The sequence below is a fragment of the Fusarium proliferatum genome, assembly GCF_900067095.1.
Source record: "Fusarium proliferatum ET1 genome assembly, contig: FPRO_scaffold006, whole genome shotgun sequence".
Lineage (NCBI taxonomy): Eukaryota > Fungi > Ascomycota > Sordariomycetes > Hypocreales > Nectriaceae > Fusarium > Fusarium proliferatum.
Window position 1 is genome coordinate 2,040,969 of NW_022194795.1, and position 27,282 is coordinate 2,068,250.

Below are 27,282 nucleotides of genomic sequence, written 5' to 3' on the forward strand. Positions count from 1 at the left end.
TCCTCTTTGCTCCCCTCTCCACTTGCATCATTCAACCTTCAACTGCTTCCTAACCTAAAACTCATCCAACAAAAGAACAAAAATCGTCAAAATGGTCAAGGCTGGTAAGACTTCCCGTCATCAAGCCACTGCTCACAAACAGAGAGGGTGGCTCTTTTTATAGATGGCATCACCCATGCTCAGCGGGTGACAGTGAGGGGCTTCGAGCTGGTTTGAGCGAGTTTCCCAGACCTCCTCGTCCAACGAGATGACGAATTTCACACTCTATGCACCTTGATGGGCTTGTATCTACCCCAAGAGGAACATTGAATGATAATCGAAGGTCCCTTGATGGGCCTTACCATGACTCAGCTGTCACTGCTGTGTCCATCAAGGTTGGAGAACTGCTTAGCTCTCAGCGCCATCACCAGCGGGGAGGATGCCATCATGTGTTACAAGTATACGCGTTGAAGCTGGCTAACACAGTCCTCGCAGTGAGCGTTCTCCGTGGTGACTCCAAGGTCTCCGGCACCGTCATCTTCGAGCAGGAGTCCGAGTCTGCTCCCACCACCATCACCTGGGACATCACTGGTAACGATCCCAACGCCAAACGAGGATTCCACATCCACACCTTCGGTGATAACACCAACGGATGCACTTCCGCTGGCCCTCACTGTGAGTTTGTTCCTGCATGATGCACGGTCGGCTTGTTCGTTTTTACGGAAGGGCCCGTTCCTGGGAAGATCCCCGTCACAGATCTTCAGCCTTGCTCCTGTTCACGGCACGCTAACACTTAATGCCAGTCAACCCTCACAACAAGACCCATGGTGCTCCCTCTGACGAGACTCGTCACGTTGGAGACCTCGGAAACCTGGAGACCGATGGCCAGGGAAATGCCAAGGGCTCTGTCACCGACTCCCTTGTCAAGCTGATTGGCCCCCATAGCATCATCGGCGTAAGACGATTTCTGCCCGCGTCTAACATTTCACTGACAATGGCATAGCGAACCGTCGTTATCCACGCCGGCACCGACGACCTCGGCAAGGGCGATAACGAGGAGTCCCTTAAGACTGGTAACGCTGGTCCCCGACCTGCTTGCGGTACGCTTAAGTCAACCTCTAGTTTATTTACTACTGCTGATCGTTTTTTAGGTGTCATCGGAATCTCCAACTAGAGAAATCAATAACATGAAATTTTATTGTTTGGATCAAGAAGCTGTCAGGTAATGAACAGTATGGCGTGGCACCTGCTCCGCCTCCGTACAATGAGTCAAAGGAAAATAGTTAAAACACAATCAAGCCAAGCACTATCAGCTAGTGACTTTCGATGCAGAACGTCAACTCAAATACTCCTTCGTTCCAGTTGAGCGACATGTTAATTGAAATCACCCACATTTTGCATAGTCTATGTACATATGTTGCCATAATAAGAGGGCCCGAACTGTGAAGATATTCTGAATCTTTGAGAAAGTCAATAGCTTCATCCTGAGTGCAGCCTCAGACATACCATTGTTCCACGCACCACCTATCTTCATTTACAAGGAAATATAAATTTGGCATTCTGATCACTAGGAAGCTTAAAATCTGTGACAGCTCCGCCTACAAGTCCTTGCTATAGTACTAAGCTCTGGAGCTGCTGGGCTCCTAGCCATTTCGGTATAGCTTTACCCTAGCTGAAGCTATCCTAGGAGAGAGCTGCCGTTTCCCTTTCTATCAAGGACAGGTTGTGCTGATACCCCGCGATCACTCCATGGTACCTACCTAGGTACCTAGCTGCAGGGACATCCATCCGCCATAAACCCCCCTGAGTTTGTCCCCACATTCAACACTTTAGCGGGGAACTTGGCCTTGGGGCCACCTTGCCATAAGGGACCTCACGCGATTGCAACTCCACATCTAATGCTCAGATGAAGCTCTTTCTTTCTTGCCCTCCCCTCTCCTGACTTTCGACTTTCCTTATCTGAGCTCAACTTGTTTTCTCAGTAAGGCTCGATCTTCTAAAAGAAGCACAACCCCCCTGTTCCTAGGTACGTGTAAGATATCTTCTCAACTCATAATATCATGTTCGTGATTACTTGTCATCTGGCGGTGGCAGCACTCAAGGGAGCTTGAAACTCAATTGAAGCTCTGCTTAGCTTGGTCTTCCATTCAGAAGCTTCTTGGATCGTGAGAGCTCTCACTGCAACAATCTCCACTGTCTCTTGTCCATCCGTCTGTTTTCCAGCGTTCTTCTTGTGCCCTGTCAAAATCGCTGTTGCACTTGAATTCTCAGCATTCGACTAACATGAGCTTGAATCAAACAGGTCTTTCCGCGTAATCCTCCTGTATCCGCCGCAATGTCCAAAGTCTTTTTAGGCAATGTCAAGAGCGTGCTTAGTGGCGACACGCTGGTATTGACAAGTACCAAGAACCCCAACAATGAACGGACCCTGTCTCTCGCCTATGTCACGGCCCCTCACTTGAAGCGTGAGGGTGACGAGCCTTTCGCCTTCCAGTCTCGCGAGTACCTTCGAGACCTCGTCATCGGAAAGGTCGTTCAAGCAACCGTTCTGTACACAATCCCTACTTCCGGCCGAGAATTTGGTACTGCCCAACTTCAGGATGGAACCATTCTGCCTGATGAGCTTGTTAAGGCTGGCTGGCTGAAGGTCCGCGAGGATGCTGGTCGGAAGGAGGAGTCGGATGAGGTGCTTGACCGCCTTGAAACACTTCGCCAGCTCGAAAATAAGGCCAAGGCTGAGGACAAGGGACTCCATGTCGGAGTTGGTGGTATTATTGAGGTTCAAAATGATCTCGGTGGTCCTGAATTCTTGAAGGAGTGGAAAGGCAAGACAGTGGATGGTATTGTTGAGCGAGTTCTTAGTGGCGACCGCGTATTAGTGCGGCTCTTGCTCTCCGAGAAGAAGCACGTTCAGCCCATGACACTGATTGCAGGTATCCGAACGCCTGCCACCGAGCGCACGCTTCCCTCTACTGGTACCACCCAGCCGGCCGAGGAATATGGAAATGAGGCTAGATCATTTGTTGAGTCAAGGCTGCTCCATCGTCGGATTAAGGTCGAGATCGTTGGTGCTAGCGCCCAAGGGCAGCTTGTTGCCGCCCTTATCCACCCCCGAGGAAATATCGCCGAGTTTCTACTCCAAGAAGGTCTTGCACGATGTAATGACTTCCATTCTATTATGTTGGGTGAGAGAATGGCTGCTCTCCGTGCTGCTGAGAAGCAGGCACAGTCCAAGAAGCTCCGGCTTCACAAACACCATGTTGCTAAGACTGGGAGCGGAAACCAGGACGCAATTGTATCCAAGGTCATTGGTGCCGATACCATTCTCGTAAGAAATAAGGCCGGGACAACAGAGAAGCGCATCAACATCAGCAGTGTCCGAGGGCCCCGCACTACGGAACCTTCAGAAAGTCCTTTCCGGGAGGAAGCCAAAGAGTTTCTTCGACAAAAGCTGATTGGAAAGCATGTGAGAATCAGCATTGATGGTAACAAACCCGCGACAGAAGGATATGAGGCTCGTGAAGTCGCCACTGTCACCGAAAAGAACACCAATATCAACCTTCTCTTGGTTGAGAACGGATGGGCGTCAGTCATCCGACATCGAAAGGATGACACTGACCGAGCCCCTAATTACGATGACCTCCTCGCTGCCCAAGAGAAGGCTAAAGAGGAGAAGAAGGGTATGTGGTCAGGCAAACCTCAGAAGGCAAAGCAGTACACCGACCTCTCCGAGAACACACAGAAGGCCAAAATCATGCTGGCTACCCTACAACGACAAAAGAAGGTACCTGCTATTGTCGACTTCTGCAAAGCCGGTTCTAGGTTCACTATCTTGATTCCACGAGAGAATATAAAACTCACAATGGTTCTGGGTGGAATCCGTGCCCCTCGAGCTCCCAGGGCCGATGGCGAAGGAGGTGAGCCTTTCGGCAAGGAGTCTCTCGATCTTGCCAATCGTCGATGTAACCAGCGCGACTGTGAGGTAGATATCCATGACATGGACAAGGTTGGTGGCTTCATCGGTGACCTTTATATCAACCGAGAAAACTTCGCCAAGGTCTTGGTCGAAGAAGGTCTCGCATCTGTTCACGCTTATTCTGCGGAAAAGTCTGGTAACGCTGCTGAGCTATTCACCGCTGAGAAGAAGGCCAAGGAGGCTCGGAAGAACTTATGGCAAGATTGGGACCCCTCACAGGACGAGGAGTACGAGGAAGAGAACAATGCTGAAATTTCTCCTGAAACCGAAGTCTCTATCGACAAGAAGCCCACCGACTACCGCGATGTTATTATCACTAATGTTGATGCTAACGGTAAACTCAAGATTCAAGAGATCGGCAAGGGAACAGCCGCTCTTGAGAGCTTGATGAGCGAATTCCGAAGATTCCATCTTGATTCCAAAAACAACAACCCTCTCAAGGACGCTCCAAAGACCGGCGAGTACGTCTCAGCCAAATTCTCTGCTGATGGTCAGTGGTACCGAGCCCGCGTGAGGGCCAATGACCGCAGTGCCAAGAAGTCTGAAGTTGTTTATATCGATTATGGCAACAGTGAGAAGGTCCCTTGGTCTAGCCTACGAGGACTGGATCAACCCAAATTTGGTGCGCAGAAGTTGAAGGCTCAGGCCATTGATGCCTCTCTCTCGTTTGTGCAACTTCCTACCGGTGCCGATTATTTCCAAGATGCTATCGATTTCATCTACGAACTCACTGAGAATAAGCGACTTGTTGCCAACTTCGACTTCGTTGACAACAAGGAAAATCTCAGCTATGTCACATTGTATGACACTGGATCCTCAGGAGAACTTCCAGGGCCCAATGACTCTATCAACAAGGAAGTTGTTGCCGGTGGGTACGGCATGGTTCCCAAGAAGCTCAAGGCTTGGGAACGCAGTAAGGCGTTTGAGTCTACCCTCAAGCACCTTAAGGAGGTCGAGAGCCAGGCAAAGGACCAACGCCTGGGTATGTGGGAGTATGGAGATATCACTGAAGACTAAGCAGCCCCCTGCTTAAGGTTGTCGTTGACGATGATTATGGAGCAAATCTCTTGGTTACAAATATGTTACAAATGAAGCTTTAAGCACGAAAACTAGGGAAGAGAACGGTGTCCAGGGGTGGTCATGGGGTTTTGAGTCATTATCTATGTACTAGTTACAAGCATGAGAAAGAAAAGTCGTTACTGGATGCTTCATGAATGACGGCTTCTAGCAAATTTGGTTTGATCTTCTGACGGGTAAATAACACCAACACAAACATTTGCTGAGCGATGAGTGAATTCGACGCTAAACAGCATTGAGTTTAGCTCATGTCTAAGTCAGCATACTGAGCAATATCAGCCAATCTTCCGTAGCCAATGTCAATATTCGTAGGGCCAGTTTTGGATCGATTTTGTTGAAGTAGTTACTGCGCTTGTTATTCGCGCGGACTTGAGCAGAAGTCGCAATCAGAATTATGGGCCCAGGCGTGATTGATGTCTTGCTAAAACGCCATGTTATCGGTTTGCTGTCTTCCGAAGTGCTCACTCATGCGAGAGTTTCGGTAGCATCGGGATTCTCCCCGCCGAGCCCATGCAACCTTTTACTCACCACTTCCACGTGCTGCGAAGAGTGATTTGACGGGTGCTTTCGAAAGAGAAGCATCTAATACAATGTAATGGATGCAACTAATCTGCCGCAACAATGATCTGAGGGCGCGATTTTCGGTGACATGGTGTTTAAAGTGACCAGACAAAACAGCAGATAATGTCCAAAAACACAGATACTTCAATGGCACAGCCCAGTTGCAGGCAAAAGTAGGCGGCTAAATAGGTATGTAGAACTTCACCTAAGTGAGCCGTGCTCTACTTCCTTACCTTCGTTACCATTGTGCAGAACTGCTCGGCATTCTGTGTCCATGAGGTATGGATGCTGCCGACATCATTGAGGGTCTCGGTGGACTCGGCGAGGTCTCTACGGGTCATTGGAGCAACTGAGCTCCAGGCGGGTGGGGGGCTGATTGCCCGCCTGCCCGCCCGCCTTGTCCGCTTGGAGTGAGGTGAGAGTAGAAACGTTGGGGGTGAATGGCGGTAGCGATTACCAAGACAAGCGAAGGATACGTCTCTTTGCCGATATTGTCAGTATCTGAAATACCTACTTGTGACGAGGAATTTTGCATAGAATGACTGATTACCTGGGTACCTAAGGTAGCCAAAATGCATTGATGAGTAATGTCTTTACGAGATACTGGAAAGACCAAGTCAGCACCACAACATACACAGCACTCTTATTCAGACTGCTTAGAATTCTGGCTGGCGCGGCTGTAATGAGAGCTTTTAGCTAGGTCGTTTGTAGGTGAAGTAGTTGAGGTGAGAGCCCCGGTTCAAGGTACCTACCCAAGCACGATCCTAGGTATGCAAGATACCTTTAGAGGTAGGTAGTGGGGCAGTCGACGTACCTTAGTTATGGGCTCAAACACACAGAGGAGGGGTGAAGTCAGAGAGTCCGAGTTGAGGGTGAGGGGCGAAGACGAACAGTAAAGAAGGCGCCAGTCGTCGTGTGTACGTCAGGTCCCTTCCCGACTTTCGGTGGAATCCCCAATCTTTTTTCTTGTTGTACCCTCGCCTTCCTCTTCTTCCATTCCTCTTCTCTTCTTTTCCTTCCATCTCACTTTCTCATCTCTTCAACGAAACTACTCGTGATACGAATCAATACCATTTATCATGTCTTCCTCTCTCGAACAGCTCAAGGCCACCGGCACTGTATGTCACCCCACCATTACCCCTCCAGCTCGTTTGTGAACGCGAACAAAAGCGAGCATGGCATCATGTTTGAGCTTGATAAACAACACATCTGATCAATTGGACTCACCAATTCCTCGTTCTTGGTCATCCTCGGGATCAGATGTTGTTTTCGCCTTTCCGTATCTATGTCTCCCATGAGAAATTGATAGCTGACCATTTGTTTGTTTCCACCTCGATAGACTGTTGTGTCCGACTCTGGTAATTACCGCACCTCCTGGGCTTGATCAAGTACTTTGCTAACTTCTTACTCTTAGGTGACTTTGTCTGTTAGTATACACCCCTATCATTATGCGCCCCGAGACCACGACTCTGGCTATCCTGACCAAGAGTTCCAACTTCGCCCATATGACATAAGGAGTCATGATCGCCATGATGTGACATGGCATGATATGAGAGAATGAATAGTAGCTGACATTTCAATAGCCATTGGCAAGTACAAGCCTCAGGATGCCACCACCAACCCTTCACTCATTCTCGCTGCCTCCAAGAAGGCCGAGTACGCCAAGTTGATCGATGTCGCCATTGACTATGCTAAGCAGAAGGGTGGCTCTATCGACCAGCAGGTCGATGATGCTCTCGACCGTCTTCTTGTCGAGTTTGGCAAGGAGATCCTTAAGATCATTCCCGGCAAGGTCTCAACTGAGGTCGATGCCCGATACTCTTTCGACACCGAGGCTTCTGTCAACAAGGCCCTTCACCTCATTGAAGTAAGCCACCGTAGCAATAGGGTGCCACTCTAGATGAAGTACTAACATAAATTTAAAGCTTTACGGTGAACAGGGTATTTCCAAGGATCGCATTCTGATCAAGATCGCCGCCACTTGGGAGGGCATCAAGGCTGCTGAGATTCTCCAGCGCGACCACGGCATCAACACCAACCTCACCCTCATGTTCTCTCTTGTCCAAGCTATTGGTGCTGCCGAGGCCGGTGCCTACCTCATCTCTCCCTTCGTCGGCCGCATTCTTGACTGGTTCAAGGCTTCTACCAAGAAGGAATACTCTAAGGAGGAGGACCCTGGTGTTCAGTCCGTCAAGACCATCTTCAACTACTACAAGAAGTACGGTTACAACACCATCGTCATGGGCGCCTCTTTCCGAAACACTGGCGAGATCACTGAGCTTGCTGGTTGCGACTACTTGACCATCTCTGTATGTCACATCAAACCTGTGTTGCGAATAGGAACCAAGAATGCTAACTTCTAATTTCTACAGCCTAACCTGCTTGAGGACCTTCTGAACTCGAATGAGCCCGTTCCCAAGAAGCTTGATGCTTCCCAGGCTGCTTCTCTAGATATTGAGAAGAAGTCCTATATCAATGATGAGGCTCTCTTCCGCTTCGACTTCAACGAGGACCAGATGGCCGTTGAGAAGCTCCGAGAGGGTATCAGCAAGTTCGCTGCTGATGCTGTCACCCTTAAGAGCATCCTCAAGGAGAGGCTCGCCTAAGTCTCTTGCATGCTTAATGATTTAAGAGAGAATGGTTAAAAAGTTAAATGGGACAGTGTCAACGTGGGAATGCAGAAAGCACTGAAGCTGACTGCGAACAACCAACTATAATTTGTTCACGATCTTTGCTGGGGAGTTGTCGTTGCTTATACCACACATCTTCTATAGTTCATATCCATCTAGTATTCCTCGGCTTAAGGCGAAGTCATTGGCTGTAATTTGCCTTGTGGATGAGGCGCCCATTGAAACAGATAGTGGCTAAATGACGAAAATCGAGGATATGAGCCCAGAAAAGCTGTCAGAATCATCCATCAAACATCATGAACAGTAATCTTTAGTTTACGTGAGAACTCCCGTCTATGTATCTTGACAAGAAAGGACCATCACTATCATTATCATGACCCATAACGCCATCTAACTGAAATGCGTGAACCCGCCTGCCCAAGTATTGACCTAAAACCATCATTGTACAGCATGATATCATATCATCGAAATTGTGAGGACCTTACCACCATCCTTTTTTGCACATGACCTGATGAGTTGAGTGTTTCCAGCCACCTTCTTCCTTGGCCTGGATAACCAGGGCAGTTAGGGCGTTGCCCTTGACACAACCAGAGTCGAGGCCGAAGGTGTATGAGTCCTCCTGATAGCCCATCTTGGCATCGTGGCCGTAGATGACAGAACGACGGTCGGGTCCTCGCAATTTCTTTTGCTCGCTATTCCATAGGTCGGTCCATCGTTCACCTTCGTGACCATCTATGGGAATCCATACATCGCGATCAGGGTTCGTGCGTTCGGCGGCGGCTGCATCGGTCGACACGGCACCTGCGGAATCGGCTGGAGCAGGTTCAGCGCGTGCAGCGTGGGCGGCGTGGGCATGCGAGTCAGTGGCCTCTTCCCCAGGAACGAAACTGCGCTGTTGAAACTTTGCCTGCGCGTCCTCCTGCGCCTTTACTAGCTCCTTTTGTCGCTGTTTCTCGGCCTGCTTTCGTTTCTTTTCGATCTCCTTCTTACGGAATTCTTCGCGCGGAAACCGCAAGGTGCGCATGTTCATGGCAGCCCAGGCGTCTTGTTGAGGGAGCCGGACGCCTGGGACGAGACCGGCGTGCACGAAGTAGAGGGCCATGGATTCGGCAGATATGATGACCGGTAAGTTCTTCAGCCACGTCATTTGCGCCTCGGAAAGACTGCGAGCTGTTTTCAAGTCTGCCTCCTCGCCCCTGTGCTTGGCGGCATCTTTGGTATCGAGGTAGGCGGCGACGCCCTGTTGAGAACTGAGGCCGCGCCATGCAAGAATGACGCGATCTTCGTGGTTGCCACGGACCGCGGTGGCTTTGAGTTCCATAAGACGAGCAACTACCTCGGAAGACTTGGGGCCCTTGTTAATCATATCGCCAACTGCAATAACGTGGTCTGTCTTGGGGTTGAATTCGATCTTCTTGAGTAGTTTCTCGAAGGGGTCCAGCATGCCGTGGATATCGCCAACCACGACCAACCTCCTTCCATTCTTTGCTGTAGGGACGTATTCGCTGGGTAGATTCCTAATGAGGTCGATACCATCGTAGCGCGGTCTGTTGTACATGCCATAAGACATGGGGTTATCGGCTCTGAGAAGTTCAACTTGTGGGCGCAAGACTTCGTCCTCGACCTCTACGGGCCCGACTGTCAATGCTGCGAGACGCGAACAGCAATAAAAAATGCTAAATACGAAGAAGAAAGTCGAGAGAAGGACGAGTAGACGCCGCTGTGGTGCGGTGATCATGATGGCCATCGTCTGTGGCTGCACGAATCGGAGAGGAGATATAGATGCAACGATGCGAATTGAGGTCGAGGATGGTAGCGAAGTTATGACGACAACGACAGCGGCGCCAGTTGCAGACCAGACCGCATTACTAAATTTGGCGAGGCGATGGATAAGATACTTGATTTGATTCGATTTGATTTGATTCGATTCGATTCGACTTGGCCTTGGCCTTGGCACAGCTTGAGTCGGCGCTGGGCAGTTGAATGAGTGGGTTGAGCTCAGGAGAGAAGGGAGAGATATCCCTATTGCGACACACAGATGTAACAGAGCGTCTCAGGCGGCCGTGGTAAGACCCTTCAAGAAGCGGGAGATAAGGTAAGGCAGTAAGGTAAAAAGAAGGTTACCCAATCTACTAACTTAGGTAGGTAGTTAACCTAAGAGGAATGGGGAAATGGTAGCAAATAGCACAAAGTATTAAACACCGAATAGCCCGTCAAGCCATGGCGAAGCGATCAAACCAAGAAGCCACTAATTTACTGACTGCTCCCAACCCAACCACTGCCCTTTTTTTCTTTCTTACTTTCTACTAGGATAGGTCCAGTATGCAACGCGTCTGACGTTCTGAGAGTGGGTGGGTGTGTTCAAAGTGTGACGCAGGACACACGAGGATGACTTCCCTCTTGGGCCAGGTGCGAGCTTAGGCTATGAAAGGAGGTAAACTACCCCGTAGGGGTATATGAACTATGGTAGGATGGCAGGTAACCTTGATCAATTCTTGTTACTGATGATGGGCTTTATTATTTCCTCGTCCAATTGCGTATACTTTCGGGTTGTGGGGAACATGCCCGTCCCTACCTAGGCCTGCTAGGTAGGTAAATAAGTGAGGTCGGGTGAGATGCAGCCAGGTCCAGGTGGAAAACTTGAAACCCGACACGGACCAGAAACTTTAATTTAGCACGCTAACAAGCATGAATTGACCACTGTTGTCCAAGGCTATTGACGTTGATTGAGTTGTAAGCTGGGTTGGCAGCGTGACTGGCTAAGTACATAGTAACTTACCCAGGTGGGGGATATAATACAGATATCGTACAAATGTTGGGAATAGAGTAGAGCAAATCGCAGCCTTATAACACGGCAGAACGTGAGAATTTCACCCTTTTTTTCCTTTTCTTCTTCTCCTTTCTGGGTATATCTAAAAGTCTTCGTCTGTCAAGTTCGTTATGTAGAACTGTTTCAGCTCAGTCGGTTCAGCTCAACCTCAGCGTTGGAGATCATTGCCTGGCCGAATCAAGCCTTTACCGCGACAGGGCATGTGCTGCATGGCAACGACTGTTCGTACGAGTATTTGATACCACCATGGTCCTCAAAACGCCGAAAATGATAGAATGCATCTCACTTCTTCTGCTGCTCCATGGCTGCCTGTTCTGCCTTCCACTTCTCATTCTCGACTTCTCTCCAATCTTGAGGAATGGGTTCGTTCCCGTCCGTCTTTTTGACACCGCCAGCAAACGCCGGGCGTCCGGCATAGAGTTGATATCCTTGACCCTCCTCGGCCTGTTCCATCGTACGGTATGCCACGGGCATGTTGCCTCGAAATCTTTTACGCATGTCCACCATGCCACGCTTGCACTCGCCGAAGCCCTTCTTCAGCTGTCGGCACTTGAGCGGGAGGGTGTTGACGAGGGGCTCGCGGAGGCAGTCGGCGGCGCTGTTGCGCTCAACCATGACACAGTCGGATTCTTGGAGACACTGCGCGAGTGCTTCGCCTGGGAAAGCATCGGGTGTTAGAATGATTGACATGCGGGCTGTATGTCAGGGTCAGTGAATAGCTTACGCAGTTCTTTGCATGAGCTGGGCATCTTGGCTGGGAAGGTTGGCAATGGCACCACGGCTCAGATCATGCAACTTTAGAGTCAACCAACGATGAGGCTTCAAAAGGGTTGTTTTGCGGTCGAGATATGATTGGTTGGCTGCCCGTCGGAAATAGAGCGGGTGCGCTCCAATTTGTCATAACACAACATCATACGGATACTACAAACACCCATTAGTTACAGAGCTCTATAGAAGTAGATACAAGGCATTTTAGCTATCTACCTTGCTCATAGAGCCAAGTATACCGTAATCCGCATCTCCAAAGCCACCGGAGCATCGCAAGCCTGCCCAAATTTGGACTTCGTATACTCCACCGGTCGTTATAAATTGCCATAATTATACTCTGCGTCCTCCAAAACCACCCGCAACCCTCACGTCGCTTATATTCGGGATTTTAGCCTCGGGCTCCTTCTCATCAATCGCCTGAACAATTCTCCCCTTTTCAACTTTCACAGCCGCCCATCTCTGCTCCCTTCCCGACCTAGCTCCTGTATGACCTTCCCAGACGCCCAGCTCATCCAACAACACCTCCACGACCCATACCAGCTCGATCTTGTCCCCAGGAAGTTGCCTCACTGCTCCCTCAGCATCCTGCCTTGTCTTTGGAACCTTTGTGCACAGTAAGTGAAAGTCCAGTAGTTGCGTAAATATCAGACCGAAGTTTGGTTTCGTGCGCCGGGCACTGTAGCCGGTCAATGGTGGTGGGTTGAAGATAGATCGTAGTGTTGGATCAACTTGGCTTTGCTTCGCTGGTGACGCTGCGGTTGCGAGTGCTGGACCCGAGGATACCGCTGATGTCGAGTTCAGTAGAAGGATAAGTGGCTTCGAGGGTAGATTGCGCGAGAGATCGCGGAGGTGTGAGCTCAAAAGCTGAAGCGCGGCATGCGCTGCTGACTTTTCGCGGTGAAGGAAAAGACCCGTCAGAAGGGATGAGAAATGCGTAATGACGATAACGTCTGGGTGCTGTTGCGTCTTGTTACACGGCTCCTCTGCCAGGGGCTGCGAAGCTTGATGAATGGGGGAGAAAGCCACATCATCGTCATCCTGGCTATCCTGGATCTCGTCAAACTCATATGTTGTATCATGTGGTCTGATTTCTGTTGCCCCTTGGTCTTGGTCCTGCACCGCACCATCCTTCTCTTCAACCACCTCGCAATCCAGATCGGCCAGTGCCTCCCATAGGCCATCCATGTCGAACACACAAGACAGCATGACTTTTTCAAGACATTGTCTGAGTCTCACCCTTATAGTATCCTTTGTGCCCTGTTTAGCCTCGAGTTCGGACTTCACCGCGTCTCTCAGGCCGGCCAGCATTACACTTGCTGGCCTGGGCGTGATGAGCAGGCCACTTGTAACCGTGCCTTCACAAAGCGAATGTGCAAGTGTCTGGAGACCAAGCTGACGCCGAAAATTAGTCCAACGTTTCTTTCACACAACCAACGACTTTATCTGAGTGTTGATCTCACCTGAACCCCTAGCTCTTCATCTTCCGCGCTGATACCCACAACGCTTCCACGTTCAAAGCCTCCTAACATGACCTCCTCGTCAATGGCTCTGCATCCTGTCTTGCAGGCTCCCAACAGTGCGATTGCATCGCGCCTTTTCACCTCTTTATCGACCAGTATTGCTGCAGGAATTGGTTCAAGCTGAAAGTGGGAGCTTGCCTGTGAAGGGGGGCTCTGTGATGGGTTCATGGAGTAAGGTAGAGCTTGTGGCCTAGTACTATATTTCGGTTGTTGCTATGCAAGGTCCAAGTGCATAACTGCTCCTCATGGTTTACATAAGATGGGCTCCAAGATAGCCCTAAAGCGACAACAACCAGACCAGCTTAATACTGCCATAATAAATCATGAATTGCATGCTTTCCTTTAAAGTAGTGCTAAACACGACATCAGAAGGATTGATCACTCCAAGTTGAGAATGGTATTATCTCTTGAAGTGACTAACCACCTCTGGCGCAAATCAAGGCAGAACCAAGCTAATTGTTTTCACACGATAACATCGCATTTGAATTTATTGATGCCATGATCAGACATCAAGTCCTGATACAAAACATACAAAAAAGGCTTCATAAAAACCTCCCAGCTCTCAGTTGGCAGTCCCAGGTCCTTTCTGGCATCGTGACGACTTGGAGATGACTCAAGCTCTTGAGGTTCCTGCTAAGTCAGACCTGCCTGGTAATAAATCTCCAAAACAAAGCAAACGACTCGACCTTTGGGCTTGGTTTCCTATAACCCATGCTGCCCGCCCCATCCCAAACTCAACAAAAAGAAGATAATAAATAGAAACTTCATCGGTATCTGGAGAGACCAAATAGACCTTATCTCGTCGCATTTGTATACCGTTTTCTTGAATAATTGTGTACCTGGCCAAGTCTCTTTGCTTGAACCTCTGCAGTTTCGTAAAGCAATGGTTCAGATTCTTGTACCGTGCTTGAGGCGTACGCGGCACACCTCTCTGCCTCTCTCGGCGCCGCATTTTCTTGATCTCGTGTTGGCAGACTATTAGCCCACGAACCTTCATTCGCGTGCTCATTCATATTCTCCGCAAGGCTGTCCTGCCTTGACTGCCATCGCTTTGGACTTCGACTTGAGTCAAGGAGTCGCCCGGCACCTGTCCTCCACTAAACGGCCGTTCCGGGCACACCGGGCCCGTTGCTAGGTATCTCTGGCCGAGGCTTCCGCCCCTTAAGGCTCTTCATTCGTCCCATAAGCCCGGTGGGCTTTGCTGGGGCATCATCCAAAGTTGTAGCTGCATCAGTTGTCGCCCGTCGTTCAAGGACAGCTCCGGCAGAAGGGCGTCTCGCTCCAGGAGGGCTGTTGGATGTCATTGAGCCATCTCGCGGCCTTGCACTGAAGCCTTCCTCGCCTTTACCGAATTCTGCAAAGAAGGGATTGTTGTCTGAACTGGTGCTGGCTGCTGTCGGATAGGCATCTGGGGTGATTCTGGAATATTCGCCATTGGGGCGCCCTGACTGACTATAATCGCGGGGACCCTTGTTAATGTGGCGAATGCGCTGTGCAAGGGATTTCTTGCGCTGTAGACCACTCTCCATATTTTCCTGGGCCTGTTCAGCCTGGTGACGCTGAATAGCACTTCGCGCAGCGGGTGTCCCTTCCAAGAAAGTTGAGGTGCCCAGGCCAACAGACTCATCTCCATGGACAATTTGGTCTCGACCTGAGGCATCAAAAATGGCGGGTTCCTTGCTACGGGCTTTTGAAGGTGCAGAAAAATCTCTGAACGCCTCATCTGTGGCATTTCCCATGAGAACTGAATGGTCAGCTCGAGCATTAAGCGGCCCAGCGCCTCCAAGAGAGTTGTTTAGCGAATCTTTGGGAAAGGCCTGCATTGGCGCACGTCTCGCGTTTTGGCGATTTCGGTGGGGGTTCAAGGCGTCGAAGGGTCCATCATGATGGAACACTGTACTGTCAGCAACAATGAATTCTAGGGTCAGGGAGGAGATGAACGTACGGCCAGTTCCGTAAATGCTTGTGGCATCAAGTTGATCAATAATGTCCATCTTTCTGCTGGGGCGACTGGTCTTCTCCCTATCTCCCCGCTCCCGACGATCGCGGTCACGGTCGCTTCTATCGCCGCGCTCCTTACCCTCTCCGCGACGCTGTCGTTCGTATTCGCGTCGCCGAGCCGCCTCGATCATTCTTTTCTCCTCTTCTGTAATTGGACGCGCATCAAAATCGACCAAAGAGGACTCAGAATTTCGTCGAGGACGTCGTGGTGGGGCACGTCGTTGCGGTGAGCTCTGTTGCGGTCGGGGTCCGGAGCCTTGCATCCTTCGAGCACGAAGAGCTTCTTCCTGGGAACGCGAAGGGCGGTGGCTGCCACTCTCGGGGGGTGGGTTTTCGCCGCCGCGTCTTGGAGGCGGTCCGTTCATCGGTCGGCGAGTGGCCTGCTGTCTTGCTCGGTCATTAGAAACATCATCGAGAGTCATGGAGTTCTGTTTAATGGCAGGTTAGTATCAGTGCAAGGAATCATCGTTGACCACCGAGAATTAATCATTCCCTGCATGTTTGAGGTAGTGGGAGAAAGATATTGACTCAAGTACATACAAAAATTTCCTCGGCTGAAAGAGACTTAGAGTCTGAGTGAGACGACATCGCACCAGGTGACCTAAGAGGCTGTGACAATAAATCAACCGGTGGCTGATCGAGAAATGGATTTCGAGATAAAGGTCGTGCTGGAGGGTCGTCAAAGGGAGAGGCGGGTTTGCTGGGGAAAAGAAGGTCGGCACTGGCTGGAGATGGTGCGCGGTTGCGGAAGGGGTTATTAGAAGATAAGTTGAGTGTGAGACCAGGAGATTGGCCAGAACTGGTGTGGCCTGTTTCCAAGAAAACCTATCAGCTGGGTGCCAGATAAACGGGCGCATGCATACAATGACGACGACAGATGGACCAAGATGAAACAAACAATCTCCTCAGCATGACACAAGATGGATGCCAGCCAAGTGGACCGACCGGCAAGCTTCAGGTGAGTTGTTGCGCCAAGTTGACTTGCGATCCATTCAACATTTCAGTTGATCTAGTCTCCTTTGTTTACAAGATTCCAAGCGCCGAGCTTTGGCAGCTGTCGGACGCGAATCCCGGTGAAAACAGAAGGGGAAGCTTTGGGAATGGGGTGGTTGTCGCAGATCACATTAAAGCGAAATCAAGGGGCGGGCGCTTACCGGACTGAAAAGACTGAGCAGTAGACATGATTGCAAAGGGGTCAAGCTTGGGCTTGTGTTTCTGATTTGAAGATCCAGGAGAGAATGCGGAGCCAATCGATATAGAGTAGCAGAGGAAACGGCAGCCGTTGCAACGCCAGGTAAAACAATGCGTTACGTGTGTCGTATAAAAGATAGGAATAGAGCCCCGAGCTTGCGCAAACAAGGACGAAGGCAACTTCGCCAAGAGGTGAAAGTCAAAGAACTGGCCGTGGTAAAATACGTAGGTCGGGATGGATTAAATTCCTCTGTCCTGGAAGCTCAGACCCAGCGTCATACCAAGTCAATAAGAGTACGGTACGCCACTCAAACGCGATTCGAATCCCCGTTCTGCCGTTCAACTTTCAACTTTGTTCAGGCACCTGGTGGGTCAATAGCTCTGGGGGGTGAAATGGCCTTCGTGGTGCCCAAGGGCCAAGGGCTCGGAAAGGGGCTGGCTGGCCTGAGAAAGTAGTGCGATCGTCTTAGCGGCAGATGCCCCTGTGTTGAAGTTCTTGATGAATTGTCAGGTTCAAGAGGGATCGATTGTCTGAGGCCGGGAGGCTAGTTGATATGGTAGTCTCCAGTGCAAAGGATGGAATGGATCCTTGCCAAACGTATTTTGCAAAGCTAAGTGCCTGAAATCAACAAAATGCTGATGAAGGGTGTTCAATTTTCAGGTGCTTGGCTGAACCACTCGGGGTCGAGTTTGGCGACTCGTCGATAGGCCTGTTAGCGGGGCAGGTCAATGCTCACGGCTGTCGAGCTTGGGCAGGGGCCTTCAAAGGCGGGACTGGCAGGGGTCGTTGACCACTGGGTCGTACTGGTACACGATGTTGCCAGACAGGGGTGGAGGACAACAAGAAGATAAAATCAGGGTCCAGAAGGGATCGCTTTTCAAGCAGTGTCGTTGGCTTCTAGTCCTGTAAACAGGATATTCAGGTGCCTGTAATTAGGGAGACAAAGTAGCTGTATTTGCTGAGCTGTGATCGATGGTGGCAGCAGAGCGAAGACGGGCTATTGTGAGTGAAAAAGGTCGCTCCGTGGGCTGGTGGAATCCAAACGTGAATTGGCCTTGAGATTGAGATCAGTGGTTCCCGGGGTCGAGCTTCGGAAAGGCTCAGCAGCGAACAGAAGCGTGTGAAGGATCGAAGGTGGACGATGGATACTGCGTGAGCGATATGCTGCTTTAATTCGGTTTTGTTGAAGAGTCTGTTACGTTGCCAGGGTTCGTGAGGTTCTCGGTGCTGTATAACAGTGGTGCTATGATGAAAGGAATGGGTTGCCAATCTCTACCTGAGTTGTGTTGGCCGTGTCAGTGGATGGGTGACAGAGGAGAAGGAGGAAAGGAAGAAGAAAGGAGCGCTTGAGGCAACTTAGAACCACACGCCAGATAAGTGAACGTTGTGTGGAATTGAGGGTGGAAGAAGATCAAAAACATTCAATGAAGAGGGAGAAAGATGGAGGCTTGAGGAGCCTTCTGAGAAGCTCGACCGGGTAAGTACGGACCAGAACGAATGGGGGATTCCCAGGCCTAGGGTATAAGACAACTCTACAGTATGTACGTCTAGGCCGCTGAAGCAAGTCGGTGAACGTGGTCAAGACGGGGAAAGAATCAGTTGTAACTTGTTTGTGCAGGTCAGGTAAGGTTAGAGGTAGGTAGTTAGTGCATCAGATTTTGGGGTAGAAACTACGGGAGCTGGGGAGGAAGCAACTCGGTGCCAGTCTGGTCAACCTTGGCTGAGCTGAATCGAGCTTGGTCCAGCTTCTGATCTAATTACCTACCTACCTACCTGGCAAAAGTAAGGTAGGTACCTACAAGGTCTGACTTGAGCTACGGACATTTGTGTCTGTGGCTGTGATTTAACATTTCCCTGTCCAGTCTTGCATCGTCCAGTTTGAGACTTTGCAACAGCCTTATTTCAACGGCACCCGGTAACTGCAACGCCTCCTACATAGGTAGGTATTTGCAGTTGCCAGAACCTAGCCCCATCATCAGCAGACCGAGAGCTTTGGGTCTTAAACAACTGTGTATGTACCTTTTGTAAATTCTAGCTTCATCACCACCCATGTCCCTAAACTTTCAAGTACCGGGTCAAAGTCTGGTCCTGATTCGAGAAGGTGGCGGCAGCTGACTTGGATCGTAGACATCGGAGAGGCTTTCGCTAGCAAGGTTGACTACCTGGACCCAGATTGTTCGACCTGGCTTATGGATGCCCTGGCTGGCCAAGCCCACATAGGCCTCGTACCAGCCATGCCGCTGCCATGCCGTATTCTGAGGACGCCTAGAACTCCGTTTGATTTCCCTAACTCTTGCTTGGTTACTGTGCATGTCTACGATCGAACAATGGCTTTGGAAACTAAGGAATTCCCATACCTACATTACGGATAGCATCAGCATCGTTGTATTCCTAACATTGCTCCCTATTGGGAAGCTTGCATGTATCCTGGCCGCACTGTCATTTCCTAGTGGATGAGGTGTCGGCCGAACACAAGGTCACCCTACCCCTTAAACATCCAGGGCAATCACTAAGCCTCACCCAGCCAATGAAAGGGCCGTCTCTTCTCCACAAGTTGCAAAACGCCATGCCCCTGACGCCAAAGAAGCCAAACTCCACAGCTAACAAGAGCCCCGATTATCGATGATGGCTCAAATTTACTTTCCATCAGTCTCCTTTTTCGTCTTCTTTGTCAACTTCAGGGGTGTCTTACCATGCACAACCCGGCCGTTGAGATCTTGTATTGTCAGGCAAGATGCGCGGTTGAGACGTCAGGCAGTATCTCGTTAATACCAATGTCAGCCAAGCCCTCCTGCAGGGCAGCTGCGCCAAAGATAGACGGCTATTCACAACAAGAGAAGTAAGAGACACAGCACAGGGCAAACGCTCAGAAACCCAGCCTCGTGTTCTTTCATTCCACATTTCCTTGACCTTGTCAGTCAAAAGCTTGATCGAGCCCGGTCCAGACTGAACCTGAAAAGTAGCATTCTAATTACAATACCCGGACTTGGCTGGTGTCTTGGCTAGGGATCATGACCACGTGCTATATAATGGAGCCACCATATATTCTGCAACTCATACTCCGTACTCGGGGTAGCATCAAGAATGCATGGACTGTAAGTTTGCTGTTGTAAGCAAATCTTGAGCAATTTAGCAATCTCCCGTCCGAACGGGTGAATGATGCGAACCTCGGCGTAGACAGCAGGATCCATCGTGATGACATTTTGTAGTCGCAATCAAGCATGCAGCTCATTCTTTGTGGTGGGACAGCGCCTAATAACCTGCGGCCGATCCTAATCATATGAGAAGACGGAACCACTCACTTGCGTAACGCGACAAAGCACCAGACACAATTTCGTGATTCTGTATGATGATCATAAGTTCATAATTAATGATCTGCCAAGCTAGGTTAATTATTGCAGCCAGACCTGATGCAGTATCGTGACTTTGCTAGTCCATTGCTACGTGAGGACCCTGATTCCCCAAACCCCACACTCTTCAATTTCGTCACCCGCAATAGGCAAAGACGATAACTCGCCTCGTCTAGAAGGAAGAATTGCACGGGGTAGGTTGCTTCGAAGCGCGTTGCCGATAGGTGAAATTGCAGTAATTTCCGGTTATAATCCACTCATTTGTCGACGGCTACTAGCCAGGCTAACCTCCTAGCAACAACAGTTTCAGCCCAGGCGTTGCCGGTAAAATAAAACGATGCTGATATACGAGAGCCGTTGCCGTTTCGCTTTACCAGGGGAGATGCAGTGGTGTAGCTAAGTCTTCGCCCAGCACAACCTCAGCAGTCCCAATATCCCCTAATCAAGCAGATAATCGTTGGTCAGCACTCCATTGGCCTGCCACGGCGCAAATCGTTTTGAAAGCTACTCACGCGGTCCTCGCGGTGCCCAGTATTCTCCTGTTTTGCTAATATCAAGACTGTCAATCCAGCTGATGAGGCTCGCCGCCGCCTTGTCTGGTGTCACAGCTAGTTGATCAAACTCTTGTTAGCTTCCGCAACACCACGTATATTATATAGCAAGTGCTCGCGAGATCTCACCTCCACCATCATCCCAGAACTTGTCAAACCCTACGCCTTTTGTCATTTCAGTTCGCATAAAGCCTGGGTGCACGATGCTGACAATGACGCCCTGGTCCTTAAGATCCAAGCTAAGCAGCTTACCAACCATGTTGAGAGCCGCTTTACTTGCGTGATGAGCGTAGTTGCCACCCCCTTCCTTTGGATGTCGCAGAGTGATGCTGCCAGACTCGGAAGATACAAGCACCACTTTGGAACCCTTGCGCAAGAGACCTTTGTGGACGAGCTGATGGACGATAAAGACGGGGGCAATAGAGCTGGTCGTATACATTCGCTGCTCTTCCTCCCATTTCGGACCTTTATCCAAGGTAAGGTCTTCTGTAGCAAAGTAACCAGCTGTGATGATCTTGCCTTGTTCCTCAGTCTCGTGAAACATTGACTCTGATCGCATTGCTGCAATTGGAAATGCTACTCACCACCGAGTCGATTGGCTGAGCTGGGTCTAGCAGACTGGCCAGCTTCTGGCCAGCGTTAGATTGTATGAGGTCGATATCAGAAAGCCATTTGACTCCAGAGGGTGAGTCTTTCGGGCCCTCGGATGATCTGGTCGTACCGTAGACGGTGTTTTCGCTCTTTTCGGCGTACTTCTTGGTGAGGCTAGCACCCAAGCCACGAGTAGCTCCTACGATGAGTATGACTGCCATAACGAGGAGATCGCATCAATCGAATTCCTCTTCTTTGTATAGCGGCCCAAATGGTTGCCGCGGAGTTTGATAGTTTGAAAGTGTTGTTCGAGAGAACTACCTATGCTCTCAAAATTAGCTAGGTCGTAGACAAGACTCCTCGCCTGCTACTACTCGTAATAACCTTATCTTGGGTCTGTACTTGTTGATTACCTTATATGCGTATCGACGTTGATGATGTCATTCTCGGATAGCGGGGCATCGTCGCGCCATCTAAGCTTCTTATGCATCATTCTTTTACACCGAGGGAGTAGGCACTGCGGCAGGTAAGGTAACTCCAAGTCGGTACATGCGCGCCTAGGTATTTTACAGATACCAATGAAATGATCGACATCAATATCTCTGGTCGAAAGTTGATGGAGCCTTCTCATATGACATTACATGTGTTACAAGGCCCTTATATGTCGAAGAGTAATTTTGATATCAAGACTCAATGCCATGCCAGTAATCTGTTGATTCACATCCATAAAGGATTAACCACTTGTGCTTCCTTGGGCCCTTGAAGTGCTGATAAAATGTCCTTTCTACGCTGAGCTTGGCCCCTGAATCTTGTCGATGTAAGTTGGCACTCGTCGAAAATCACCATTCAATACCAGCTATAATCACAAACTCAGCTTTTAATACTATATAAGTTAGATATATTGGTCAGTTGCTAGACTCTTCCTTCCTTCCTATCCGCCGCCTATCCGCAATGTATCAAAAGTGACGGGTTATGCCAAACATGAAACCCTAGGGGCTGAACAAATTTTCTACTTAGGGAGATATGTACTTACTTGGAACATCTAGTGAAAGAGTGACAAGTCGAATCTTGTTGAGTTTCTTTTTCATGTTTCCAGTAGTCGGGAATGAATACCCGTGCTCGTAGATAAAAATATCGAAGACTTCTCGTTAAGCTACATCGGAAAACTTTCAAGTTTTGCCCTCTACTATTCCACACTGAATCTCCTGTGCAGGTTACGCCAATTCGCACTCCCAATAGTTTGTTTTGCAGTCATTCACCTACTCAAAAGAAACGCTCTACACGAGTGGTACATGGCTGACAACATGAACCCTATACATTTCATTTCGTTGTTTACAAGGCCATTTCGTGGCACTAATATCACAGCTCTATCCTTCAAACTCTACCACTGCCGATCCTCCAGTCGACCCCGTCGAAGTTGCGGTACCAGCACGAGGCCTTCCATCGCTGGGGCTCACGTCGAGTAAACTCTGTTCTTGAGGTTTGCTCAATGCGCCGGCCTCTGCATCTGCCCCATCTAATAAATCCCGGTCCGAGCTCCTCACGGATCGTCGTTCGATGTCGGTGCTGCTACCTGAAGGTCCCTTTCTCACGCCGACTTCAACTCCGAGATCATCGTCATCTTCTTCATCTTCTTCAGGTCGCTGTCCGGGCAAAGCGTTCTTCTCGAGTTCCTTTTGGGCCTCCTCCATCCGTCTTCTGACCTCTGTGGCGACACGCATTCCATCCGTGACGATGTTATCGAGCACGCCGCGTAAGCCACGGCCTGCTCCTGGAGGGCCGACGGGCGGGGGAATAGGAGGTCTAGCTCCAAACCCAAGACTGGAGAATGTTGTAAGAGATGATGCTGACGATGCTGTGTTGGGAAGCCCCTCGATGATGTGGAAAGAAGCTGGGAAAGACGACTCGAAGAATTGTTCTAGCAACTCATCCGCGAGAACAACCATGCGGAAGGTGGGTAATGTAAGGTGCAGAGGATGCGCAGGATCTAGTGCCGCATTTGCTGCCTCAGATTTGGCTTTCGAGACCCTGCGTCGTGAGGCCGCATCGTGGTTGTCAGTAGTGCTGAGAGAACTCTCCGATGAGAGGCTGGGTTTCTTAGCCTTTGTCGGGGTTCCGGTTGGAGATTCGGGGCCCAAAAGGTCTTCTTCATCTTCCTCATCCTCATCCTCATCCTCATCACCTATAGCAAACGCATCTCTCGAGTCTTCATCATCTGGCTTTGCCACGGGCGTGTCATTATGCCCGCTAGCTGGATCGGCGTACTCGAAGCACCGTCTTATAAAAGCACTCACGCTTCCCAGGAACCTCTCGTTAGTCGATATACCAGGCGGTAAGCTAGCTTGTGATTCATGCCCGCTTGCTGAATCACTTTCGAGGGCACTGGAGGTTCCAGGACTCAATGTGCCCTCTAGGCCCCGACGAGACAGAAATAACAAAGCTTCTGAGATCCGTAGGATACCTTCACGGTCAACCTTGCCGTCCTTATCATCGTCATATAACTCAAAGAAGTATGTAATAGTGCCCATAATGTCACGTTTCCCTTTGATCTGCGCTAGACCTGTAACGACGTTCTGAAGAGTCAAGGCAGAGCTGTCATCCACATCCCATCTCTTGAATAAACGTTGCAAAAATTCGTGATCAGCAGGCTCCGGTCCTCCACCCCAGGGTGACATTATTTCGGATGGCCGCCTGGCGCTGTGAAACATATTTTGACGGTCCTCATAATTGCTGTACTTTGTCGCACCTGGTGAATCCGATATAGCCCATTTTGACATGCTTGCAAGAAATTCGCGAAATGCATCGTAGTCCATGAGGCTTGTGCTTGGGCCTAATCCAACACGTCCCTTTTCGACTTCATCGTGGTGAGTTGCGAAAATCTCAGATGCCCGCATCCTGCTTGACTTCGCTCGCCGCAATTTCTCTTGTTGAATCATATGGTCCCTCTGCTGACGTTCGTATAGGATATTGTAGAACCGATCATATAGTGAACCAAGCTCATCAGTACTTAACAATTTGCTTTCGGGGCCCAGATTGCGAATAGCGGTCCTCTTAGCAAAGTTCTCGATATTATTGAGGACGGCGTCCTTATTCTTCAAACGCAGCTCGGTGATACTACTGTGAGTTATTCCTGCGAACTCCTTGAAGGCCACGACCATCAATTCCTGGAATCGGGTCACGGCACGCAACTTTGGATTTTCAGACTTGGGGTGAGCCGACTCATCCAAGCGGGCAAAGTAAGCCTTCAGAACTGAAATGAAAGCCCCGTCATCCGCCGCATCAAGCAACTCCTCGCCATTGATGCGCAAGATTGCCAACCCTACCTGAAACAGGACCTTTGGCCCTTCGACGAAGAACACGTCCAGAACACGGAAGGCAAAGACAAGGGGCATCGAGTTGATATAAAGTGACAGAAACCACGGGAGCGAGACGACTGACAACTGCACGTCGCTTTTGACAAGATGATCCCAGAGTATGGGCATTGTCCTTTCCACCAAAGACTCGAATACCTTCTGATCAAGAAGGGTTCCATACATGGTCGTGGAGTAATACCCGGGAACGAGTCTGTCGCAAAGTGCTGAGAGAAGAAAGAAAGCCTGGGCTTCAGACATGTAAATCAATAATGCGGCCACGACAATATTCATGGCTTGGCAATATCCGACCTCGGTATTGACCCAACTGTAAGCAGTTAATACCCGACGTAGGCGGTTGATTCCATCCTCGCTTTGGAAGCCTGGATACTCTGGAAGACTTCGGTTGAGGTCCTTTTCGATCTCGTCGATAGCAAGCGACTCTTGGCCTTCAAACTTTGCCAGGGTATCGGTATAGAGTGCTGGATTTTCCAGGCGTAGATAAATCGAGCCAGATGTGAGTTCCCAAATCTCGCCTCTGAGCCGGTTTGGCAGACCAACGCGAATGAGCTTGTGGAAAGTTGGCTGGCGGATTAGGGTAAAGTTTCGACCATTGTCACGTAGATACTCGGCCCAGAGGCGCATTTTCGCCCTGTCCCTTAGCTTCTTTGGGTCGCCAGGATATCGGAAGAGCATCCCTAGGCCGGCATCTGGCGGGGAGGCATTTTTCCTATCCTCGGTTCTGAGGAGATGCTCAGAATAGCACTCAGCAGCGACTCGTCGTAGTTTGGCTACATTGCCAACTCCTGCCCTTAGGCCTTTTTTGAGGCCATCGCAAAAACGCTCGCAAGACTGCCTGGTCCCGGCCAGGTGGATTGTAATACGTTGCTCTCTTAAGTCCTTTTTGTCCTTCGAGTCCTTGTCTTTAGGAGAGTCGGCGAGAAGACCATTCCAAGTGGTTAGAGCTAGTGCGAACTGGAACAGGAGGAGGTCAGTTTAAATAATACGCACGAGTGTCTCACCAGCATAGATCATACCTGAAAGTTCTGGCTATTCAGGCGCTCGACTCTTCGTATAGCACATAATGGAAATGTGAAGCCGTTGCCGCTGGGGCCTCCGCCATGTGTTTGGCCAGTGAAAGCGGTTGACGTGGAAGTACTGGCGGATTGGACAAAGCTAGTAGGAGTTGTTGAGAAGCACATAAAGTGCTCTGATAGATGCAGTTTCCCAGCATAATGCCATCCTCTCTCCTGGTCCTTATCGCCGTGTGTCGCGTTGGAAGGTGGAATAGTAAGCTCGGCGTTGATCTCGTAGAGGGGTGTCTGGGAGGCAGGGAGGCGGAATTGACTTTGGAACAGGGACGACTTGGAAGGATTGCGATCGGAACTGGAAAGATTGAGTCCCTGGGTGGGATCAATAAGCTGCTGTGCTTTCTGGACAATGTTGGTCAAGTTTGAGAACATGATTTCGGTCAACGGCGCATGACGAGGGGGATGCGGCTCGACAGGGAGTATGCGGCTGAGGTGGAAGAATAAAGGCTGGGAGTGGGAGACACAGAAAGATTGTGAGAAAGTGAGGCCGTTTGCAATTAACTGGCCGAGTACAAGAGACTAAAAATGCGATAGTACAGAACAGACGGTGGGATTTCAGTATCGAGGCTGGACGACAGATGAAGACAGCTTAAGTTATGGAGAGGAAACCTGAGGTCAGTGGAGATGGATGGGGTCCAGCTGCGTCAAGTCTCCAGATATGGGAGTTGGGCCATCAGCTACTGGCCAGGGAACCTCAGGGCATTCCTCGCCCAAGAGCCGCTACTAGGGGGCTCCCTAGGGCTCCCTGGTTAAGTAGCCCAGGGAGCTTTCCTGTCCATTTAGAGCATAGTTAAGGCATTAAGGAATAGCGTGGCTCAAACTGTGGCTCAAGCGACAGAATGTGAAGGGGTACCATGTATACTTACCCTATAGTGTCGGGACCTTAGTAGTAAGCTGTATACCTTATATTCATTCAAACCATCTTACACTCTACCTACATAGCTTCAGCAAAGCTAAACACAACGTGGTTGGGACTGAGAAACTCTGCCATATTTAGGCCCAATAGTACCTCGAGTCGACTGGTCGGTGTTAAGTATTGTCAGTGTCCCAAGGCTTCTTTGTACTGGAAAGCTGTCGCTGTCACTGGATATGGCTGCTGAGAAGGCGATAGAATTTCCATATTCTGACGCTGCATGACTAGAGTGCCTTGGGGAATAACGCCGCTTCTCATCTTGCTGAAGTTCTACTCGACGAGGTTGTAGAGAATTGCTCGCGCTAGTTTTGCTAAAGTGACAGCAAAACAGAAGGTTGAAGAAGTGCATGATGGCATGGGAGGGAATGAAGGATCGTGGGAACGAAGAGTTGTCAAACAGAATTATCGTTACGGCCGGTAAGTTTGCTGCTAATATCATAGCTATAGATAGCCCGAGGGCGAGTTTGGTTAGTCAAATAGTTAACCATGGACTCTAGAAGATATGCAGAGAACAGACAACAAAGGGCTCTAATCTTACCTTATGTTCGTGAACACAAACACCACAGAGTTGGCATGGTTTATTTCTTTGATCGGCCTCTTAGAGATGAAACGGCGAATAGCAATACGTAAACACAACCAAGACACTATGTGCAGTGAAAATGAACAATCGTTGTAGAGACAGTTTCCAGACAAACGATATTCTGAACAATGTAGCCATAGCAAGTATTGCATGTACTGCAATACCCAGGCATAATACTATGTATATTGGCATCTATTGGTAGATTATCATCCCTGGTAAAAGAATTCAGAACCAATACTTGACTCAACTTAGGTTGCCTTGTAAGTAATAATCTAAGCCAGAATATATTGTGAAGTGCGAAGTCATCGCTAGGTCTTAGGAT

The 27,282-nt window shown here is 49.7% G+C and overlaps 9 protein-coding genes across 9 annotated transcripts; 3 read left to right on the plus strand and 6 right to left on the minus strand.

The window, feature by feature from the left end:
• Nucleotides 1–91: 91 nt before the first annotated feature.
• FPRO_09721 (putative superoxide dismutase) lies at nucleotides 92–1,153 on the plus strand (the record flags this gene model as incomplete). Its single annotated transcript, XM_031233142.1, has 5 exons — nucleotides 92–104; nucleotides 475–654; nucleotides 783–934; nucleotides 983–1,079; nucleotides 1,131–1,153. The coding sequence occupies 5 exons, from the start codon at nucleotides 92–94 to the stop codon at nucleotides 1,151–1,153; spliced, it is 465 nt and encodes a 154-aa protein (XP_031083009.1).
• Nucleotides 1,154–2,314: 1,161 nt separating this feature from the next.
• Nucleotides 2,315–4,972, plus strand: FPRO_09722 (putative 100 kDa protein P100; the record flags this gene model as incomplete). Its single annotated transcript, XM_031233143.1, has 1 exon — nucleotides 2,315–4,972. One exon carries the CDS (start codon nucleotides 2,315–2,317, stop codon nucleotides 4,970–4,972), a length of 2,658 nt encoding a protein of 885 aa, XP_031083010.1.
• Nucleotides 4,973–6,672: 1,700 nt separating this feature from the next.
• FPRO_09723 (putative transaldolase) lies at nucleotides 6,673–8,199 on the plus strand (the record flags this gene model as incomplete). Its single annotated transcript, XM_031233144.1, has 6 exons — nucleotides 6,673–6,711; nucleotides 6,933–6,951; nucleotides 7,008–7,019; nucleotides 7,177–7,460; nucleotides 7,519–7,902; nucleotides 7,966–8,199. 6 exons carry the CDS (start codon nucleotides 6,673–6,675, stop codon nucleotides 8,197–8,199), a joined length of 972 nt encoding a protein of 323 aa, XP_031083011.1.
• A 505-nt stretch (nucleotides 8,200–8,704) lies between these two features.
• FPRO_09724 (uncharacterized protein) lies at nucleotides 8,705–9,961 on the minus strand (the record flags this gene model as incomplete). The annotated part of the gene is made up of 1 exon (XM_031233145.1): nucleotides 8,705–9,961. One exon carries the CDS (start codon nucleotides 9,959–9,961, stop codon nucleotides 8,705–8,707), a length of 1,257 nt encoding a protein of 418 aa, XP_031083012.1.
• Nucleotides 9,962–11,335: 1,374 nt separating this feature from the next.
• Nucleotides 11,336–11,802, minus strand: FPRO_09725 (related to PET191 protein, involved in assembly of cytochrome oxidase; the record flags this gene model as incomplete). The annotated part of the gene is made up of 2 exons (XM_031233146.1): nucleotides 11,336–11,709; nucleotides 11,778–11,802. The coding sequence occupies 2 exons, from the start codon at nucleotides 11,800–11,802 to the stop codon at nucleotides 11,336–11,338; spliced, it is 399 nt and encodes a 132-aa protein (XP_031083013.1).
• Nucleotides 11,803–12,151: 349 nt separating this feature from the next.
• FPRO_09726 (related to PET191 protein, involved in assembly of cytochrome oxidase) lies at nucleotides 12,152–13,509 on the minus strand (the record flags this gene model as incomplete). The annotated part of the gene is made up of 2 exons (XM_031233147.1): nucleotides 12,152–13,213; nucleotides 13,282–13,509. The coding sequence occupies 2 exons, from the start codon at nucleotides 13,507–13,509 to the stop codon at nucleotides 12,152–12,154; spliced, it is 1,290 nt and encodes a 429-aa protein (XP_031083014.1).
• A 929-nt stretch (nucleotides 13,510–14,438) lies between these two features.
• FPRO_09727 (uncharacterized protein) lies at nucleotides 14,439–16,524 on the minus strand (the record flags this gene model as incomplete). The annotated part of the gene is made up of 4 exons (XM_031233148.1): nucleotides 14,439–15,235; nucleotides 15,287–15,770; nucleotides 15,883–16,151; nucleotides 16,497–16,524. 4 exons carry the CDS (start codon nucleotides 16,522–16,524, stop codon nucleotides 14,439–14,441), a joined length of 1,578 nt encoding a protein of 525 aa, XP_031083015.1.
• A 3,730-nt stretch (nucleotides 16,525–20,254) lies between these two features.
• Nucleotides 20,255–21,247, minus strand: FPRO_09728 (putative oxidoreductase, short chain dehydrogenase/reductase family superfamily; the record flags this gene model as incomplete). Its single annotated transcript, XM_031233151.1, has 4 exons — nucleotides 20,255–20,322; nucleotides 20,397–20,492; nucleotides 20,565–20,949; nucleotides 21,020–21,247. The coding sequence occupies 4 exons, from the start codon at nucleotides 21,245–21,247 to the stop codon at nucleotides 20,255–20,257; spliced, it is 777 nt and encodes a 258-aa protein (XP_031083016.1).
• Nucleotides 21,248–22,393: 1,146 nt separating this feature from the next.
• Nucleotides 22,394–25,839, minus strand: FPRO_09729 (uncharacterized protein; the record flags this gene model as incomplete). Its single annotated transcript, XM_031233152.1, has 2 exons — nucleotides 22,394–25,351; nucleotides 25,414–25,839. The coding sequence occupies 2 exons, from the start codon at nucleotides 25,837–25,839 to the stop codon at nucleotides 22,394–22,396; spliced, it is 3,384 nt and encodes a 1,127-aa protein (XP_031083017.1).
• Nucleotides 25,840–27,282: the final 1,443 nt, after the last annotated feature.